Raw genomic sequence first — 18,553 nt, 5'->3', positions numbered from 1 at the left:
CTGTACCTTCCTCCTTCACTCCACACTTGAAACTTATCTAATTAAGTGTACAAGTGTTGAAGACCAGATGTACATGATGGAAGCGACAGGGCTCTATCAGTCTTGTGTGATAACTGCCAGTCCCAGGCAGATACCTCAGGTACACTGGGGCCTCTGGAGGTTTGCACTGGGGGCTTATGGTCAGACCATGGAGCTCTGCCTGAAAACATGAGAACTGCTCTCAGTTCTTCAAAAAACAAACAAACAAACAAACAATACAAACCCACAACTTACTCATCAGCTAAAATGATTCAATATTTTAAATAAAATGTCCATGAATTTCTGTCCTGCCAAAATATGGATTTTTACAATATGTATGAATTGCAGGAGAAGAAATATTGTAGTTACCCTGTGCTTGTATTTCCAGAACTCTGCCTATGAGACTGTGTATTTAATCCCCCTGAACATCCAGGTGTTTCTACCTGTCCTTATTCAACCCACCATGTCTGCAGTCGTCAGAAGCCAGTCTGGACATTTGCACTTTCCATTGTTCTCCAGAGGTTCTTCCTCCTCTCACTCTTTGCTCATTCAGAGCCTGTCACCTTTCTCTGCTTTGAGCTTCAGGCAGGTAAAGCTGTATTGTCTTTCAGCTGTCACTCTCATACTCCCTGTAGGCAACTCTTCAATTGTGGTGATGGACCTCACTGGAAGTGGCTTAAACTAACGACAGAGTATATTTTATTGTTCATTATGTTCTGTTTTGTTTTCTTTCTCATTATCTTTTTTGCTTTTGCCAATTAAAAAAGCCTCTTTGTGCCTATTTACATCCAGATCTCTAAGGAAAGCATGAAGTAATTCATGCAGAGAAGCTGTAACAATCAGGTGCAAACTTGAGTGGAGAATCTGATGTAAAGAAAAGTGATGTAACTGCCAGGGGGCCAATGAGCAAAACAGGGAGGCTGGAGAGGTGAGGAGTAAGGGTGTCCATCCCGTGTCTGGCCTCAAGGGACTGCTTTTCCCACCTGTCCAACCTCCTCAGGAGACACTCTGCACCAGTATCCATGGGAGAATTCTTCTCTCACTTCTCCCTAGTGCTCATTCAAAATGTCCTCTTTACCTACCCCCCTGAAACGTCTCTAATGAGCTCTATAATTCTTCAATACTTGAAGAAAATGATGGAAGAGACACAGCTTGTGAGGGCTTGAAGAATTTTAGTGAGCCCATGGAGTATATGAGGCTGAGTCCATGAAGCTCAGTTACTAAGAACAGACTCAACAAAGCTCTCAAGGAGCCAAAGGCAAAAGCGAACACCAAAGTTCCTTGAAGCATTAATGGGCCCCACTGAGGGCTGTTCCTGACAAAGCCTCCCCAGGGACTCGTTAGAGCAGATAATTGGAGGCTGTGAGGACAGGTAGGCCAAGGCCTTGTTTAGGTGGCTCTGATACTCAGAAACCCCTTGGTTTGCTTTCTGAAGCAGAAAGGAGAAGCCATGACCTCCAGGCAATGGGGAGGGGGATCCTGTCCCTCACACACGGCTCAGGGCTCTTGCTGGGACCGTGGGATGTGGGTGTGCAAGGCCGAGGGAAGGACAACACTGGTACAACAACCTCCAGCTTCCCCATGGGGCTGCAAGGAGGCAACAAGGCCCCAGTGCCATGGGGATAACATGTCTTCTCCTAGGCCTCAGTGGCAGAGACAACTGCCATGGCCAAGGGGACAGAGACCTGGGTTCTCTTGGTTCCTTCCAGCTTTGCCAGCACCCTTTGCCATCTCCACCACAGGCTGTTCTGCACAGTCCTACCCCTGCCCCTCTTTTCCCGCAGGCTGTAGACACCCATCTCCCTTCCCCACCTGTTCTCACCCCAGCATTTCTGTTCCTTCACTGATGTGTCTGCACCCTCACTGGCTGTTCTTTGGAACACAAACCATGGGCTGATCCAGCTCCCTCTGGGTGACCTCTTGCACCACGGCACTGCCCTTCCAGTGACATTTCTTCCTCCTGATAACCAGTCTCCACTTCCCAATCTGTACTTGGTGGCTTTTATTTTCTCTGCTGCTTTTTCCCACTATTTGAGAAAGCTTTATCACCTTCAGAAAATGCCCATCAAGCAGGGAACCCAACCTGTTAGTCTTCTTGTGGTCTTGCACTTGACCAGAGAGAAGTCACCTCACCATGATCTTCTAAATCCCAGCACTGCTGCTGGCCTTTCAGCTTCTCTGACAGACACGACCATGTCCCTGCTGCTGTCCCGTCATGAGCTCAGGTGGGATGGACATGACAGCCCGTCTCCAAGGCCTCTTCCTGGGTAGGGCCTGTGGGTACTTAGGCCGAGGTTCTTTCCCAGCCATGTCCCTGCTGCTGGGCTGTCACCTCCAGAGACAGAAATGACCCCACAGTCCCCTTCACAGCCACGCGCTTCTGACTGGATTATGAGCGTCTGAGACCCAACTGACCTTCAAAATACCACACCCATCCATCCGCCTCCTTAGCCCCCAGGACCTGACCAAGACTGAAGCGTGTTCTACACAGTCCTGCACCTGCCCCTCTTTCCCTGCGGGCTGTAGACACCCATCTCGCTTCCTTGCCTTGCTTGAAGAGAGCCCTTGTCTCACTCATCTTGTCTCACTGTCCTGCTCAAGGCCGGGTGAACCAGGGGAGGTTGTTCAAGGCCTCCACCCACCTTGGCATCACCCTCAAAAGAGCTAAAATCGCATTCTACAGGAGGACAAGTCCAATCCCCTTCCCAGGGACAGAGGCAGGCTGACTAACCTGCAATTCTCCCAATGCCTGTTCTTGCCTTTCTTGAACATGGCTTTGATGTCTGCCTTTTCCAAAGACCCCAGAACCTTTCTAATTACCCTGATTCTTATGAGAGCACAATCCAGAATCACGGGCAAGGGTGACGTAGCAGACAGCAGCACTTGCAATGAGCTTGTCCAAGGCAGCTGAGATCAGTCTCACTGGGCCTGTGTTGTTGGTTCCTGGAGTCACACACAGAAATGTCAGGGTTCTGTCAGGTGTCCACATCTGAGCTGGCCTCATGGACTCCTTATGCACCCAGGGATGCTCACAGACAGAGTCTGTCCCTTTCACAAACAGAGGCAGGAGTCATAGTGTCTCTCTGGCCTCCTGTTGCCACTCCCAAGGGACGGGAGACACCTCAGCCCTGTGGTGTGTCACCCTGCTCTGCACTCATCTGAGATGTCCCACGTCATGAGGAATGGACACGGGGACCTCAGTTAAAGGAAGCACATCCCAGGGCTGCATTCCGGTGATTTCCCATGGGGTGTTCCTCCCAATATGAAGTGACCTCAAGGCCTTCTTTGTGCCACAGGCCTTCATGGAACCCCAAGGAACAGTTAATGGTGTTTGTGCTCACTCGCATTCATGTCACATCACATACATGATGTGCATGCTCACATCTCATCTGTACAATGCAAACTCGGACTGCTGAACTATTCATTCAGTGTCCATCCATGGAGGGAAAAACAACCTCTGTGGTTGAGAAGCCAGTGCTGGAAATGGTGGTTGTGAGGGGCCAGTGCATGATGATTGACCTGAGGCTCCTTCCTCAGGGTGTCCAGTGCACAGGGGCACAGCCCAGACCCTGCTCTGCTGGTCCTGCAGGTCTCTGGCAGGAGGCCTGGCTGTGAGAGGACACTGCTGTGTGCCCAGCCCTGCACACACACACTGTTCAGCTGTACACTGGTGTTTCAACCTGCAGGCTGCTTTCTTGTGCATGTTCTTAAGAGAAACTTGCCTTTATAGAAGTACTGTTCCGGAAGCCAGTTGTGTCACAGAAGTGCCCATTGCCTGTCCCTGCCTGCGCTCACAGGACTCACACACAGCAGGACGGTGACCAGGCTGCCAGAGCACTCAGGCCTTGCACCAACACAAGGGATGAGAAGGAGAGTGTGGGAGTGGATCGAGAACAGCTCTGGAAGGCCAAGCGCTGGTGCTCCCTGGCAGTGCTGCCATGCTGGACTCTTTTCCCCTCCACCCATGCACAGGAACTGTCCCTGCAGCTCAAAAAAGGTCTTGGAGGAAGAATCTCAGTGAAATAAATACATGCACAGCCCTTTATGTCATTTAAATACACAGAGAGCATGGCTGCATATCTACACAGCCAGTGGGTTGAAAAGGAAAAGCAGACAGTGAATTAGAAAGGGGATGACAAAAACATCATGACTGATTAAGAAATAAACACCACCAACACACACATACACAAGTCTGAGCCTCTAATGAGTTACATTAAAATTGTTATCTGTTGAAGAGAAGATGACGGGTAGTTTATTATTTTGAAAAGCATCCCACCATTAGTTTCCACAGGGAATCCTTGAGCTCCTGGTTCCTCATGCTGTAGATGAGGGGGTTCACTGCTGGAGGCACCAAAGAGTACAGAACAGACACCACCAGATCCAGGGATGGGGAGGAGATGGAGGGGGGCTTCAGGTGGGCAAATATGACAGTGCTGACAAACAGGGAGACCACAGCCAGGTGCGGGAGGCACGTGGAAAAGGCTTTGTGCCGTCCCTGCTCAGAGGGGATCCTCAGCACGGCCCTGAAGATTTGCACATAGGACAGCACAATGAAAATGAAACACATAGAAATTAAACAGGCACTAAAGACAACAAGCCCAAGTTCCCGGAGGTTGGAGCGAGAGCAGGAAAGCTTGAGGATCTGGGGGATTTCACAGAAGAACTGGTCCAGGGCATTGCCCTTGCAGAGCGGCAGTGAAAATGTATTGGCCGTGTGCAGCAAAGAATAGAGAAACCCAGTGGCCCAGGCAGCTGCTGCCATGTGGACACAAGCTCTGCTGCCCAGGAGGGTCCCGTAGTGCAGGGGTTTGCAGATGGCAACGTAGCGGTCATAGGACATGACTAGGAGAATAAAATATTCTGCTGCAGCACAGAAAAGAAAAAAAAAGAGCTGTGCAGCACATCCTGTATATGAAATGGCCCTGGTGTCCCAGAGGGAATTGGCCATGGATTTGGGGACAGTGGTGGAGGTGGAACCAAGGTCGAGGAGGGCGAGGTTGAGGAGGAAGAAGTACATGGGGGTGTGGAGGTGCTGGTCACAGGCTATGGTGGTGATGATGAGGCCGTTGCCCAGGAGGGCAGCCAGGTAGATGCCCAGGAAGAGCCAGAAGTGCAAGAGTTGCAGCTCCCATGTGTCTGTGAATGCCAGGAGGAGGAACTGGGTGATGGAGCTGCTGTTGGACATTTGCTATCTCTGGGCATGGGGCAGTGTCACAGGAGGGAATGACAGTGACATGTTAGGGGAGACTTCTCTGAGCAAAATCAAAGCCATTTCTCACACACCCTCCCCTGCTCCACACCCCTTGTCCTTTTCCAGACCTTCCTTCAGCTCCGTGGCTGAGCCCTGGGTGGTGCTGGCTGGAGGTGCCGTGAGGAGCAGGGCCTGTGCCCGCTGGCTGCCCAGGAGTCAGCCCTGCTCTGCAGCAGGGGGTCATGGCAACGGGGGGCAGGGGTCAGTCCTGGGGTTCAAAGTTGTCATCTGAAACTGCTGCTGGTGAAGAAGTGCCTGTCAGCATCTGCAATGTAACTGAGAATGAAACAGGACGGTAAAATTAAATTTGAAATGTTTGGGATTTTTACAGCTTCACAGAATCACAGAATGTTAGGCATTGGAACGGACCTCGAAAGATCATCTAGACCAATCCTGCAACTCCCCTGGAGACTGTTCTTGGGTGTCAGAAACCTTCAGAATTTCTGCTGCACTCAGGGAGTACAGAGCGAGTCCTGCAAGGCAGGAGAATGCCTGTGGGTCAGTGCAGAGTGAGGGCAGCTGCTCTGTCCCTCTGTCTTGCTCCCAGCTGCCCTGGGCTGGCACCTTTCTGAGATGGAGGCTGATCACACTGCCGTGTTACCCTGAAAAGCCCCCAGGCACTGCTGAGAGCAGAGGTTTGCAGGTTGGTAGAAAGGACAGGTCAGCCTAAAGCTGATGGGTTCAGCAGATGTGATGCTGCTGCTGTCCATGGGCAGAGGAGTGGCTGAAGGGATGTTCCGAGTCTTCTGGCAGATGTACTGATCACTCAGTGTTGCAGTTCAGGAGTCTCAGTGACTTGTTAAAACTTGAGAGCTCCTTTTGCATTTATCCTTTCCTACACTCGCATTTCCACTAGCCTTGGAATAGGAAACTGAAAGGACAGACATGGGAAAGCTGCTTATCTTTATAGTAATATCTGTAACCAAGCAGCAGAAGGACCCTGCCCTGCCAGGGGTCTCTCCTTCCCCCCACAGCTTCTCCCCTCAGTGTTGTTGGGATCTCCCCGGGCAGGCTGAGCGCTGACCCTGGCAGGCGGCAGAGTCCCTGCCCCGGCACAGCCCTGGGGTGCAGGGACCCTGCTCTGCAGGACAGCCCTGGCCACCCCTGGGTGCTCATTTATATTTTCACCCCACAGCCATCCTTGGGAGAATGCAACATTCATGTCTTGTCATTCTGACAGTGCAGAAGGCAATCCCTGCTCTGCAGCACATCCTCCTCCTCCGATCAGAGAATCTCTGAGAGCTGTACTTACATCTCTTGCAGGCTCTGCAATGTGACAGCTTTCTGAGATCCTACCATGCTTTGCAGATGCAATGCACTGCAGCCACAGGCTTAATATCTGTGACAATTTTTCTCCCAGTGATCTCTTTGCATCCGCCCACCCCAGACTGCGTTTCCCTCTCTGTGCCTGGCTCCTGTCCCCTCGGTGCTGCAGGCAGAGCCCTCAGCCCTGCTGCGCTTTGCAGAGGAGCTCCTCCTGGGCAGAGCTGTCTCTCTGCAGTGCTGCCGCTTGCCATGAGCTCCCTCTGTCCCAGGAGCCCAGCCCAGCTCAGCAGCACAGGAGCAGCCATGATGTCCCTTTCTCTGGTCCATCCTGGCTCCCTTGTGGTGTTCCTGGGGCTCTAGGGGCACATTCTTTAAAACAACCTCAAGTAATCAGTGATGCTGATTCTCGCTCTTCTGCAGAGACACTTCTTTCCAGCATTGCATTCTTTCTATTAGAAAATAAATTGGTATGAGAATCATCTTTTCTTGTCCCATCATTAGACAGGACACCAGGAATGTTGCAGCAAAGGATCTAAAATCTCCACGCTGAGTGGAGGAATATCCTCAGTTGAATGAGTTTAGGTATTTTTTTCTGGGTTTGTCGTCCTAGGGCTAGAAATACATTCAGCAATCTTTGGCCATGTCATGTCTGTGCTCTGAAGCAAAGCCTTTGCACCCATGGGCTCTTGGACACTTGGTACCAGGTTTCCTTGGGGCAGGTCAGAGCTGGGCTGGTGCCACAGCTGGCGTGGTTCAGCCCAGATGGGAGGCAATGTCCTCAGCCAGGGACCTGACTGGCTGAGCTGGAGCTGTCAGTGTTGCAGACAGAGCTGTGACACAGACGGAATAAACTGCCAAGGCAGGGTGGCAGAAGTTAGTTCATCTGGTCGGTAAGGACAGCAGCCTCCAAGCACAGCAACAGTCCAGATCAAAACTCGGTCTAGCTCTGTAAGGCAATTCAAGGGCCCCATAATGAGCTGTTACTACTTCAGGAACAGTTCAAGGAGAAACAAAGACACAGTGTGGCCATTGATGAAATTAATAAGGGAAAGAACTTATATTCTCTGTGTCTCTTCCTCCATCCTCAGCAAGTTCTCCCAGGCCTCTGCGAGTGAAGGCAGGAATCTGGAGGAGATCTGGATGGGGATCGAGTCAGGGATCACTGGAACTAACACAATCCTTTCCAGTCTACAGGACAGGAGGGGCAGCATCCCAGGAGCTGAGACAGCAGGACCATGTCACAGGGAGGCCACTCTCCAGAACCTTTGAAAGCTTATGGAGACTGGGGGGACTCTCTGACCACTGGCAGTTCTCACACATTGTGTACACCTTTCAAAAATGGCCAACGGATGAGCAGGGGAACTAAGGGCTGTGCCCCAGAACATGTCCACTAGGACCCCATTTCTGGGTGTCTGGAAGAGAAGGTGACGGGGTTTACCCAGGGCAGGTTGTGTCTGTCCATCCTCTTTGCTTTCTGTGAGGAAAGGACAGGGTTGCAGGACGTGGGGAGAGCAGTGGTGGTCTGTTACCTGGAAGTCAGCAAGGCATTCAGTATCATGCCCCAAAATGTTCTTGTGTCCAAGGAAGGATAATAGGATCTGCATTGGTGTGTAAGTAGATGGGTAAAAACAATCTAGATAGTTGGGCTTGGAAAGGTGCTATAGAAAGGGAGAAACTTCCCAATCCTGAGGACAGTCAAGCACTGGAAGCTGTTTCCCAGGAGTGCACATCCACTCTACCCCAGAAAGTGTCCAAGATGTGTTTGGATAAAGCCCTGAGTAATCTGGTCTGACCCTGCTTTGAGCAGGAGGTTGGTCAAGACACCTCCCGAGGTCTCATACAGCCTGAATAATGCTGTCCTTCCTTCCCCTTCATGTTTTCAATTGAGGTAGAGCTCTCAGGATCTCTCTGACCACAGAAGTAATTCACATGAGGTCCAGGACTGCTTTACAAGTGCCCCCAAACAGTCCTGACCACATCTTGTGCATCCCTTTTCATTTGCCCCAACCCAGCATCTTCTTTTTTGCTATGTCCTCATGCCCACCTTGTTGATCCTTTCAGAGCAGGTTGCTCAACAGGTGTCAGCATCCGTGTACAGAGTCTGCACATCAGCCAGGCAGCAAAGCCATCGTTACAGAAATGGAAACGAGGCTCTTGACCAGCTCCTTGTCTGGCTTGTCTCCTGACCCATGTGGTGCTTCGGGCTGTGAAGAGAATCAAAACCAACTATTTGACTGGGGTAGTTTCATTTGACGTGTCACGCAGGGCAGATGAAGGGAGCTCAGAACTCCAGTCTCCGCTGCACAGTTGGGACTTCAGAGACTGGAAATGCAGGTGAAAGTGTGTGTCAGTGGACACCACATAAAGATTCTGGATTCCTTTGTGCCTTTGCACTGAGCTGGCATCTGCTCCTTGGCCTTCTTTGGCTAAAAATGAAACTATTCTCCTATGCCACCTCCACCTCACGACAGGAAAAAAAAAAAAAAAAAAAAGGAGAAAAGTTATGAAAGAAGGATGATTTTGGGGTAATTCTGTCCAAGATGTGTACTCATTAAATGATTAAAAAAAAAAAAAAAGTGAGAGAAAAAGCATTGTTCTAAGAACTTCTTTCAAGACACAACTACTAAGGTGTAGTAGCTGTTTTGAAAAGCAAGAATGACTGCTAGGAATGAAATTAAAGATCTTTAGTTCATCATCATCACTAGTGAGAATAAGGAGTTCCCTGTTACTGCTATTAGTTGGTAGTACCACTCTTCTAAAACATCCTTGAGAGCATCTCTGTTGTCCCTCGGCTCCAAAGCTCAGCCTGCTCAGATTTTGAAAGGATTGCTTCAAACCTCTGTGACCCAAATCTCTACAACCATCTCTCCTCAACAGTCTTTTACCCCAGGAAGAGGAAAAATTCCAATGCAGGCACCAAACCCGTGTCCAACCTGCCTGGAGAGCCAGGACAGTTGTGCCACACAACAGCAGCCTCTGAGGGAAGCTGGAGGTGATGGGAGTTGAAATGGTTTCAACCCAAATCATAGAATCGTGGCATCATAGAATCATTTAGGCTGGAAAAGACCCTCAAGAACATGGAGTCCAACCGTAAATCAAACAGTGCCAAGTCCACCACTGAACCATATCCCTAAGCACCACATCTCCACATCTTTTAAATACCTCCAGGAATGGAAGCTCCAATCCTGAGCTGGCAGGACACCATTGGCTGCAGTTAGACATAAGATACTTGTCATGACTGAGAGTTCAGACCTCACTGGCAGGATGTCTCACAGCCCTCACTGAGGAGGGCAGGGTGTTGGGGAGATGGGAGCACGTTCCAGTTTCCCAGATCCCAGGACAGAGCCCAAACCATCCTTCCCTTGAACTCTGGCATCTAGTTTCCTGAGACGCAATGCTGGTGGGCCTTCTGTGGATAATCATGTTAAAAGGCATGAAAAGTCCTTCAAATGTTTTTGTAATTTATCAAGGAATGCCAGTTTTTAAAGAAAAAAAAAAGTTTAACATGCTTATATTTACATATCTGTAAAATAGTACTCTGCATCTGTGGTAGCCCCTAAGTGGTTCAGATGACGGGCGGTCTGGCAAAAGTCACCCTGTTCCTCCCCAGGTGCATGGACACTGCTCATTTGCCTCTCCAGAGACTGGCAGAAGCTGGATCCCCTTCTCGGGACAGACTCCTTCCAGGAGAGACACAGACACGGGGGTAACTCATCAGGTCTTCATGGCATTTCACTCGGCATCCGTTTTTATGTAATTGGTGATTTCCTGGGATTGCCCTTTCTGCACAAATGATCATAAAAAGACAACCACTTACTAACACATGGTCATAAAGGGGCTGTTATGGACAAGAAAGCTCAGCATGGGCTCTGGAGAGGGCGAGGAAGTTTATAATAAGCACCAGGAAGAACCAAGAAGCTCAAGGCCTCTTCTGAGGAGCAGGAGACCCTGAGCGGCCGTGACTGGCCATGTGTAGGTGTGGGAGAAGGTCAGAGCATGTCAGGGAGAAACAATGAGATGGCCGATGGCTTTACTGAACCCTTACAGCCAGGTCTCAGCCCAGAAATGTAAAATAGTTGGTGTCTGCAGGTGGAGGAGCAACAGGAGGAAGATTTTCCTGGGAAAATGGAAGGAAGGTCTCTCTTGGGCTAATCGTGTATGGTAGTGACATTTCCATCTTGTGGGCATGGCTGTGCCTGGGAGATGGGGAATGGCTGCTGCTGGGGGTGGCTGTGCTCAGCCATGGCCCATGAGCTGACCTTGCTCTGCTCCTCTCTTACACTGCCCACACTTGGATGGTCCTCAGGAACCATCCATGAACCTGGTGGATGCTTGAACATCCTGGAGTGATGGGGTACAGATCCAAATAGAGGGTTCAAGCAAGTTTGGGACTGGGACATTGAGGTGACTGGTGACCATTGCCTGGTCTATGAAAGAAGCTGGATGAGTTGTGAGGAACTCACAGGCATTTCCAACTCCACAGAAAACCAGAGCCTTGCGGTTAAAGAAACACCACTTGACATAAAACCCACCCCCAAAACACAAAACACTGTCCACAGGCAAAGCCTTGAAAAACATTTGAGAAAAATTTGCAAGGTCCCAGGGGTCAGGGCTCAGCCATTCTGGGTATAAACAAGCATCAAGGGCTGACATGGTACCAGAGCCACCTCCACATTGCCCTCACCACCTGTAACCAGTGTCTCCAAGTCTTTGCTTCACCAGCCTCCAGGGACAGGGACCTCGACTGGTTGTTTCCTTCACAGCTGTGTCAGTGATGGCCCTTCGTGGGGTCCCAAACACCCTCAGAACCTTGGGGTTTGCTTCTGCCTTTCACTTTCTTAGAGCTTTGTTCATTCTTTCAGTAGCTGCAGTTCAGGATCACGGCACCAGAGGACTCACTAATATCTAAAATGCCCTTTCATGGCAATCCTCTGTGCATCATTTTCCAAAAGGCTTCAAGTCTGGTGTGGGTGATTAGAGAGATTTCAGGAACAGCCAAACAGAGAGCATTTCCATAATAAATAGCCATAAACCAGTATTTCTTCTGTTTCCTTCCCTGCTCGTCCTTCCCTCCCTTTCCAGAACAGGTGGTCTCAGCAGTCTCCTGTTCATATTGATCTGGTGCGTCTCCTGATAAAGATTGAAGATGTCAGAAAAGTGGGTGCCTGAATCACCGCGTGAGTGAGGAGACAGGTCAGGACAGCTCAAGAGGAGTCACACTCCTCTGGACCAAGAGGTGGGTGTTCCTGGGAATGTCAGGTGCCACAGCACAGCGATACTTGTGTTCAGGGAGCTGGTGAAATGACCCATTTCCTTTTCTGTAATGGTGTCTGAGTTTGCTCAAGTAACCCCTGACTTGAGCCCCATCCACTCCTGGGTGTTCTCCAGACTCCTGCCTTCAGGAACAAAGCCCCAGGAGACCTTGCTGGTGAAGATGGAGGCAAAGAAGCCGTGAAGTACCTCAGTCCTGTCTGCTTCTACTCTTACAAAGTTCAGCAGCAGGTCCATGTTACCCTGGTCGGTTATTTTACTGTAGGGAAGCAGTGTCAGCTCATCTGGCTGCCCTCAGCCTCCTCTGCAGGTTTCAAGTCCAGGGCAGCTGTGACATCATTACCACATCAATGGAAAACGTTTCTAAATTCCTCCTTTACAGCTTGACCCACTCCCACATTCTGTGTGTTGCCTTTTTCCCCTGGAGCTCCATCAGTTCAGACGAGCAGCCTCACAAGATAAATGCTACTTCTCATGGGTACTCAGAGAGATCATTCGCGTTCTTAGAGCAGGCTGTCCTGTAAGGCCTGTCAGATTTCCTGAGCTCCTTCAGCCTTCAGAGCTGCTTCCCTGGCACCGCCTCTATCAGCACCCCCAGTCATGTCAAAGTCTTCTCCTCTGGAGCCCACCAGCCTGTGCTCTGCTGCTGGCCTTCCTCCCTCCCCTCTGGTGCCTGGGACCCCACTGTTTCCTGCTCACACCAGCCAAGGTGGACACTGATGTTCACATCCTCGACCAGCTCTGCCTTGTTTGCCAGTTCCAGATCCTGGTGAGCATCACCCTTGTTGACCCACCAGGCAGCCGTGTTAAGAACTTGGCCCAAGATCCTCTGGACTGTTGGCACCTGCCGCTTTGCCTGGCCAGTGAATGCCAGGGCAATTACAGTTCCCCATAGGAACCTGCTCATTGACTGGAGACTTCCTCTGGTTGCTGATAGAATATCTTTTCCATTTCTTCTTCATGGTCAAGGAGTTTGTAAAATCCAACACGTTGTCACCCTGTATTGGGTTTACATGGCCAAGTCTTGGAACTGGGCTGAGTGTGGCTGTGCTACAGTTGTCACCTCTCTGAGAAGACAACAGGGGTTTGACCAACGTCAGACAGAGCTGATTTCAGCTGGCTCCAAGATGGACCCACTCCTTGCCAAATCTGAGCCACTCAGTGATGCTGACAGCACCTCTGTGATATTGTATTTGAGAAAGGGTAAAAAACACTGCACAACAGCAGGTGGGAGAGAGGAGAGAGGAAACATGAGAGAAAAAACACTGCAGACACCAAGGTCATATCCTGTAGGACCCAAGTAGTAGCCTCAGCAGGCCAAAGCCTGCTCTCCTGAAATCCTGCTCTTTGCCTTGTTATCATCTTCCAGGAGCCTCAACTCTCCTTTCTCATCCCTGACTGCTACATCCCTGACCAACTCTTTCTGGTTTGTAGGTGGGAAGTCCCACAGGGCACCTCACCTCACTGACTCCTCAGTCACCCGTGTCAGGAAGATGTTGTCAATGAGCTCCAAACCCATCCTGGATGGCTGGTACCTTGCAAATATTGGGATATCTTAGGTTTGCCATGAGGACACAGCCCTGCAAACATGAGGCTACTTTCATCTGTCTGAAGGAGGCCTCATCTAATTCCTCTTCCTCATTAGTGAGTCTGTTGCTGATGCCCACCCACCACAACATTGCCCATGTTGCTCTGCCCTCTCATGCTGACTCCTCAGCTCTTCAGCTGATATTCTCTGTCCCCAGGCAGAACTCCACACATTCCTGCTGCTCCCTCACATAAAGGGCAACTTCCCCTCAGACTCCAGACCTCTGGCATGATGAGCACCAGACCCTCAAGACTCCACAGTTTCTCCAGGAGGGGCTGTTTGTAGTGCCCTGAAACTCCTCATGCTGTTATCTTTGGAGAGACACCCTCATCAGGATAAGCCATCTGCAGGTAAACATCAAGAGCTGACCACAAATATATCTTCAGTTCAGGGAGGGTCCAGACCTTGAGAAACTTTGGGATTCCACCATCTGAAAGCTCTGAATGAGCTGTATGGGGGCAGGAGAATAACCCCATCCATCAGGACAGACCAGGACCTGACACGCTGAGCAGGGACCCTGAGGAGAAGGGCCTGGGCACTACAAGGGCCGCCACACAAGCCCGTGCTGCACGCTCACCATGAACAAGGCAGCTGCACATGGGGCTGCATGAGGAGGAGCGTGGGGACCCAGACACCTGGAGTTCTCATCCCATTCGGTTCAGCACTGGTGTGACCCCACACACACGGGTGTGTGCCAGTGTGCGGCTTCCCAGTTTGGAGAGCTAGGGAGGAACTGGAGAGTGTAGGGCTCTGCCAAGGCAGGGTTCAGGACCTTGTGCACATGGTGTGGGATGCTGAGGGACCTGGGCTGCTTTGGCCCAGCAGCGCTGGGGAGGCTGCAGCAGTGTAGGAGGAGCCTGAGAGTGCTTGAAGGGTGGTTTCAGAGATGGTGGAGGTTTTCTTCATAGTGGGAAAGAGCTTGAGAAAGAAATAATGCCACAAAGTGCAACTGGGTAGGTTCTGGCCAGACATGAGCAGGAAGGAATATGACTGGAAGGGCAGTGCTGTGGTGGAGCCGGTCACCCAGAGGGAGTCTGCATCAGCCCAAGGCTTTGTGCTTCAAGGAACAGCTGGGGAGGATGGAGAGAGATCAGCAAAGGAAGGAAGATGCTCAGACAAGAGCAAGGTGGGGCAGCAGGGGGGATGTCTCCAGCCTGCAGGGAAAGAGGTGCAGGTGATGCCACACCATAGCACAGGCTGTCGTGGAGATGATCACGGATGTAAAGAGGCTGAAAGCCCCCAACAGACATGAGCTCCTTCTCCCTTCAGCTATGGCTGTTGTCTCCACCTCTGATGCCTGTGAGGAGACACCTTGTCCTTACAGCACAGGGGCCTCATGGCCTCCTTGTCCCCAGCCAGGAACCTGGGAGGTGTTGGACCATAGTCCTGCCCTTGGCCTTGCACAGCCCCACATCACACTGTCCCAGGAACAGCCCTGGGCAATGTGGAAGGAACAGGATCTGCCTTCCCAGGGTTGGGGTTCAGGGCTTGGCCCTTTGGTTAATGAAACACAACCAGGTTTCCTGATAATCAGAGAGACCTTCACCTTGTTTTTCCTGACCTGTCATCTTTGCCTCCAGTTTCCTTCTCTAACCAGACGCTGGGGTCAGTTCCTCAGTAGTGTTCCTCAGTGGGACCCATTAACATTATAAGAAACTTTGGAGTTTGAACGAGACTTTGACTTCTTGAGAGGTTACTTCAACTTCCTCTCTGTGTCTGAGGTTCATGGACTCAGCGCCAAAGCCACCAGAGGGATCATTAAAGCACCTTGGGCTGTTCCTGTGCTCCTGAGCTGGGCTGGGCTCCTGGGACAGAGGGAGCTCATGGCAAGTGGCAGCGCTGCAGAGAGACAGCTCTGCCCAGGAGCAGCTCCTCTGCAAAGCGCAGCAGGGCTGAGGGCTCTGCCTGGGGATCTCAGGGAGACGAGCGAGGCAGAGAGACCTTGAAGGTGGTCAGGACTGGGAGGATGACTGAGAGCTCACTGGAGCAGAAATCTTTGCAGCCCTTGCCATGGTAAGTCTCTGGGTGCAGGGCAATGCAGCTGTACGTCCTGGAGGCATCTCCTAAAGTTAGCACAGGCACAGTTTGTGGGATCTGTAAGGACGGGCCTCTTGTTCAAGCAATATTGAACAGCTGTGAAGCCGGGTGAGCATGCAGGTGTTTCCAGGGCTGTCCTGCAGATCAGGGTCCCTTCACCCCAGGGCTGTGCCGGGGCAGGGATTCTGCCACCTGCCAGGGTCAGTGCTCATCCTGCCCAGGGAGATCCCCATGGCACTGAGGGGAGAAGCTGTGGGAGGAAGGAGCGACCCCTATGAGGGCAGGAAGGGAGCTTGTGCTGTGGAGAGGGAGCTGTGTGGGTCAGGGCTGCTCACAGCTCCAGATCACCCCCAGGGCTTTTTCCAAGTAGATGCCTCAAGAAGATCAATGCAAGGATTACCAGACAGGTAAGATGCTTTCCTGAGCCTTTCTTTTCATTTTCCTGTCCCAAAGCTTGGGAGGTGCACAAAATGATAAAAAGAAAATGAGCCCTCATGCTTAAAGAAGTCACTGAGACTCCTGAACTGCAACTTTGAGCGATGAGTACATCTGCCAGAAGGCACCCAACATCCCTTCACCACTCCTCTGGCTGTGGACAGCACCTGCATCACCTTTGCTGGACCCCTCAGCTTTAGTCTGATTTGTCTTGTTTTCCAAGCTGCAAACAGGAAGATGCCCCCAGGCAGTGCCCTGCAACAGGCAGGGGATCTGTAGAGCCAGGGTGAGGGCACAGAGGGTGGGATGGAGTATGTGAGCACTGACAGGGAAAAGACATGACACATGGCAAGACCTCCCAGGGGGAGAATCTCTAGGCAGCAGGGAAATGATCAGAAATTCGAGGAAACTAAACCCGGAATTGTTATAGGAGGCAAAACACAGAAAACTCCTTGTGATCCCCCGCAGTGCAGATCCCTCCTCTGAGCAGCCCCCTCACCTCCTCTCCCACCCAGCAAAGCCTCTGCCCTCAGGGCCGGGGGCTCCAAGGCATGAAGCAGCTCCTGTGCAGCCAGAGCTCCAGTTCCCTCTGCAGAGCACAGGGGCTGAGAGCAGCTGCCCGGCAATGCTGGTGTGTGGGAGGTGGCTGCACAGCTGGGGAAGGGTGACGCTGTCTGAGTGCCCGGCTGCCTCTGCCCTGGCCTCTCTCACACCCACCCTCACCGCATTTTCCTTCTTGCTCCACTGCTCTGGGTCACTGTTGTTGTGATCTGGTTCTTGCTGTCAGGCTCTCTGGGGATGGGAGTTTCAGCTGCAGTCACAGCCTGATCTTGTGGGTCCTTTCCTGCAGGTGTGTCCATGGGAACACGTGTCCCAGCTTTCCTCTGCCCTGTGGGGTGTGGGCAATGCAGTCTGTGGGGCTGGGGAATGAGCTGAATCTCCCTGAATCAAATGCCGTCATTACAACACTTGGACATATCCTTCAGGTGTCCTTCCAAGCTGGGAGCTTCGCTCCAGGATGCAAACCTGTCCTACAGCATCTTTGTGTTTTCTGAAAGGCACACAGAGAAACGCAGAGTTGCTACAGCAGAGAAAATGCTGTCGGGTTTGTGCAATGTGCCATGTGTGTCTTGGGCTAAACGTGAGATGCTGAGACCTTAGGTAAGGGTGAGACATCTTGTGGTTCCATCTGACAAAGCTGAACCCCAGGACTGGCCCCTGCCCCCGTTCCATGACCCCTGCTGCAGAGCAGGGCTGACTCCTGGGCAGCCAGCGGGCACAGACCCTGCTCCTCACGTCACCTCTAGCCAGCACCACCCAGGGCTCAGCCACGGAGCTGAAGGAAGGTCTGGAAAAGGACAAGGGGGTGTGGAGCAGGGGAGGGTGTGTGAGAAATGGCTTTGATTTTGCTCAGAGAAGTTTCCGCTAATGTGTCGCTTTCATTCCCTCCTCTGACAGTGTCCATGCCCATCGGCAGCAAGTGTCCAACAGCAGCTCCATCACCCAGTTCCTCCTCCTGGCGTTCACAGACACACGGGAGCTGCAGCTCTTGCACTTCTGGCTCTTCCTGGGCATCTACCTGGCTGCCCTCCTGGGCAACGGCCTCATCATCACCACCATAGCCTCTGACCAGCACCTGCACACCCCCATGTACTTCTTCCTGCTCAACCTCTCCTTCCTCGACTTGGGCTGCATCTCCACCACTGTCCCCAAATCCATGGCCAATTCCCTCTGGGACACCAGGGACATCTCTTACCAAGGTTGTGTTTCTCAGGTCTTTCTCCTTTTATTTGCAATATCAGCAGAGTGTGCCCTTCTCACGGTCATGGCCTATGACCGTTACGTTGCCGTCTGCAAACCCCTGCACTACGGGACCCTCCTGGACAGCAGAGCTTGTGTCCACATGGCAGCAGCTGCCTGGGCCACTGGGTTTGTCTATGCTGGGATGCACACAACTAATACATTTTCACTGCCACTGTGCAAGGGCAATGCCCTGGACCAGTTCTTCTGTGAAATCCCCCAGATCCTCAAGCTCTCCTGCTCACACTCCTACCTCAGGGAATTTGGGCTTCTTGGTTTCAGTGGTTTTCTGGTTTTGGGAAGTTTTATTTTCATCCTGCTGTCCTATGTGCAGATCTTCAGGGCTGTGCTGAGAATGCCCTCTGAGCAGGGACGGCACAAAGCCTTTTCCACGTGCCTCCCTCACCTGGCTGTGATCTCTCTGTTTATCGGCACTGGTGCATTTGCCTATCTAAAACACCACTCCATCTCCTCCCCATCCCTGGATCTGGTGGTGTCTGTTCTGTACTCAGTGGTACCTCCGACACTGAACCCCCTCATCTACAGCTTGAGGAACCAGGAGCTCAAGGATGCTCTTAGGAAGCTGATGACTGGATGTTTTCAGCAGCCATAGGCTGCTTAATTCTCTCTGAAAATTGCTCCCAGTGTATGTCATGACAGGCTGAGTTTGTCTTTCCTTTGCTATATTTTTTTTCCTTTTCCTCATGTGATGATGTCTTCAAAGTAATGTCACTAGACATCCCATTAAGTATCCTCACATCTTGTGTGACTGAGACAGTTTGTGTAAATGAGGAGTTTCTCATTGTATTTGAGTGAAATAAATGAACCTACAACAGCTTTTTTTTTTTTTTTTTCAGTCTGAGGTCCATCCTCAGCATAGCTAGAAT

At 51.4% G+C, this 18,553-nt stretch overlaps 2 protein-coding genes across 2 annotated transcripts; one reads left to right on the top strand and one right to left on the bottom strand.

Moving 5' to 3' along the window:
* Positions 1 to 4,273: 4,273 nt before the first annotated feature.
* On the bottom strand, positions 4,274 to 5,269 carry LOC135999894 (olfactory receptor 14J1-like). Its single transcript, XM_065653468.1, has one exon. The coding sequence runs from the start codon at positions 5,201 to 5,203 to the stop codon at positions 4,274 to 4,276; it is 930 nt and encodes a 309-aa protein (XP_065509540.1). The 5' UTR covers positions 5,204 to 5,269.
* Positions 5,270 to 15,429: 10,160 nt separating this feature from the next.
* Positions 15,430 to 18,279, top strand: LOC135999838 (olfactory receptor 14A16-like). The gene is made up of 2 exons (XM_065653413.1): positions 15,430 to 15,539; positions 17,325 to 18,279. The coding sequence occupies exons 1-2, from the start codon at positions 15,430 to 15,432 to the stop codon at positions 18,277 to 18,279; spliced, it is 1,065 nt and encodes a 354-aa protein (XP_065509485.1).
* The last annotated feature ends 274 nt before the right edge of the window (positions 18,280 to 18,553 follow it).

Source organism: Caloenas nicobarica, chromosome 30 (genome assembly GCF_036013445.1).
Source record: "Caloenas nicobarica isolate bCalNic1 chromosome 30, bCalNic1.hap1, whole genome shotgun sequence".
Classification (NCBI taxonomy): Eukaryota; Metazoa; Chordata; class Aves; order Columbiformes; family Columbidae; genus Caloenas; species Caloenas nicobarica.
The sequence above is the reverse complement of the archived record's forward strand: the minus strand, read 5'-3'. Positions and strand labels throughout refer to the sequence as shown.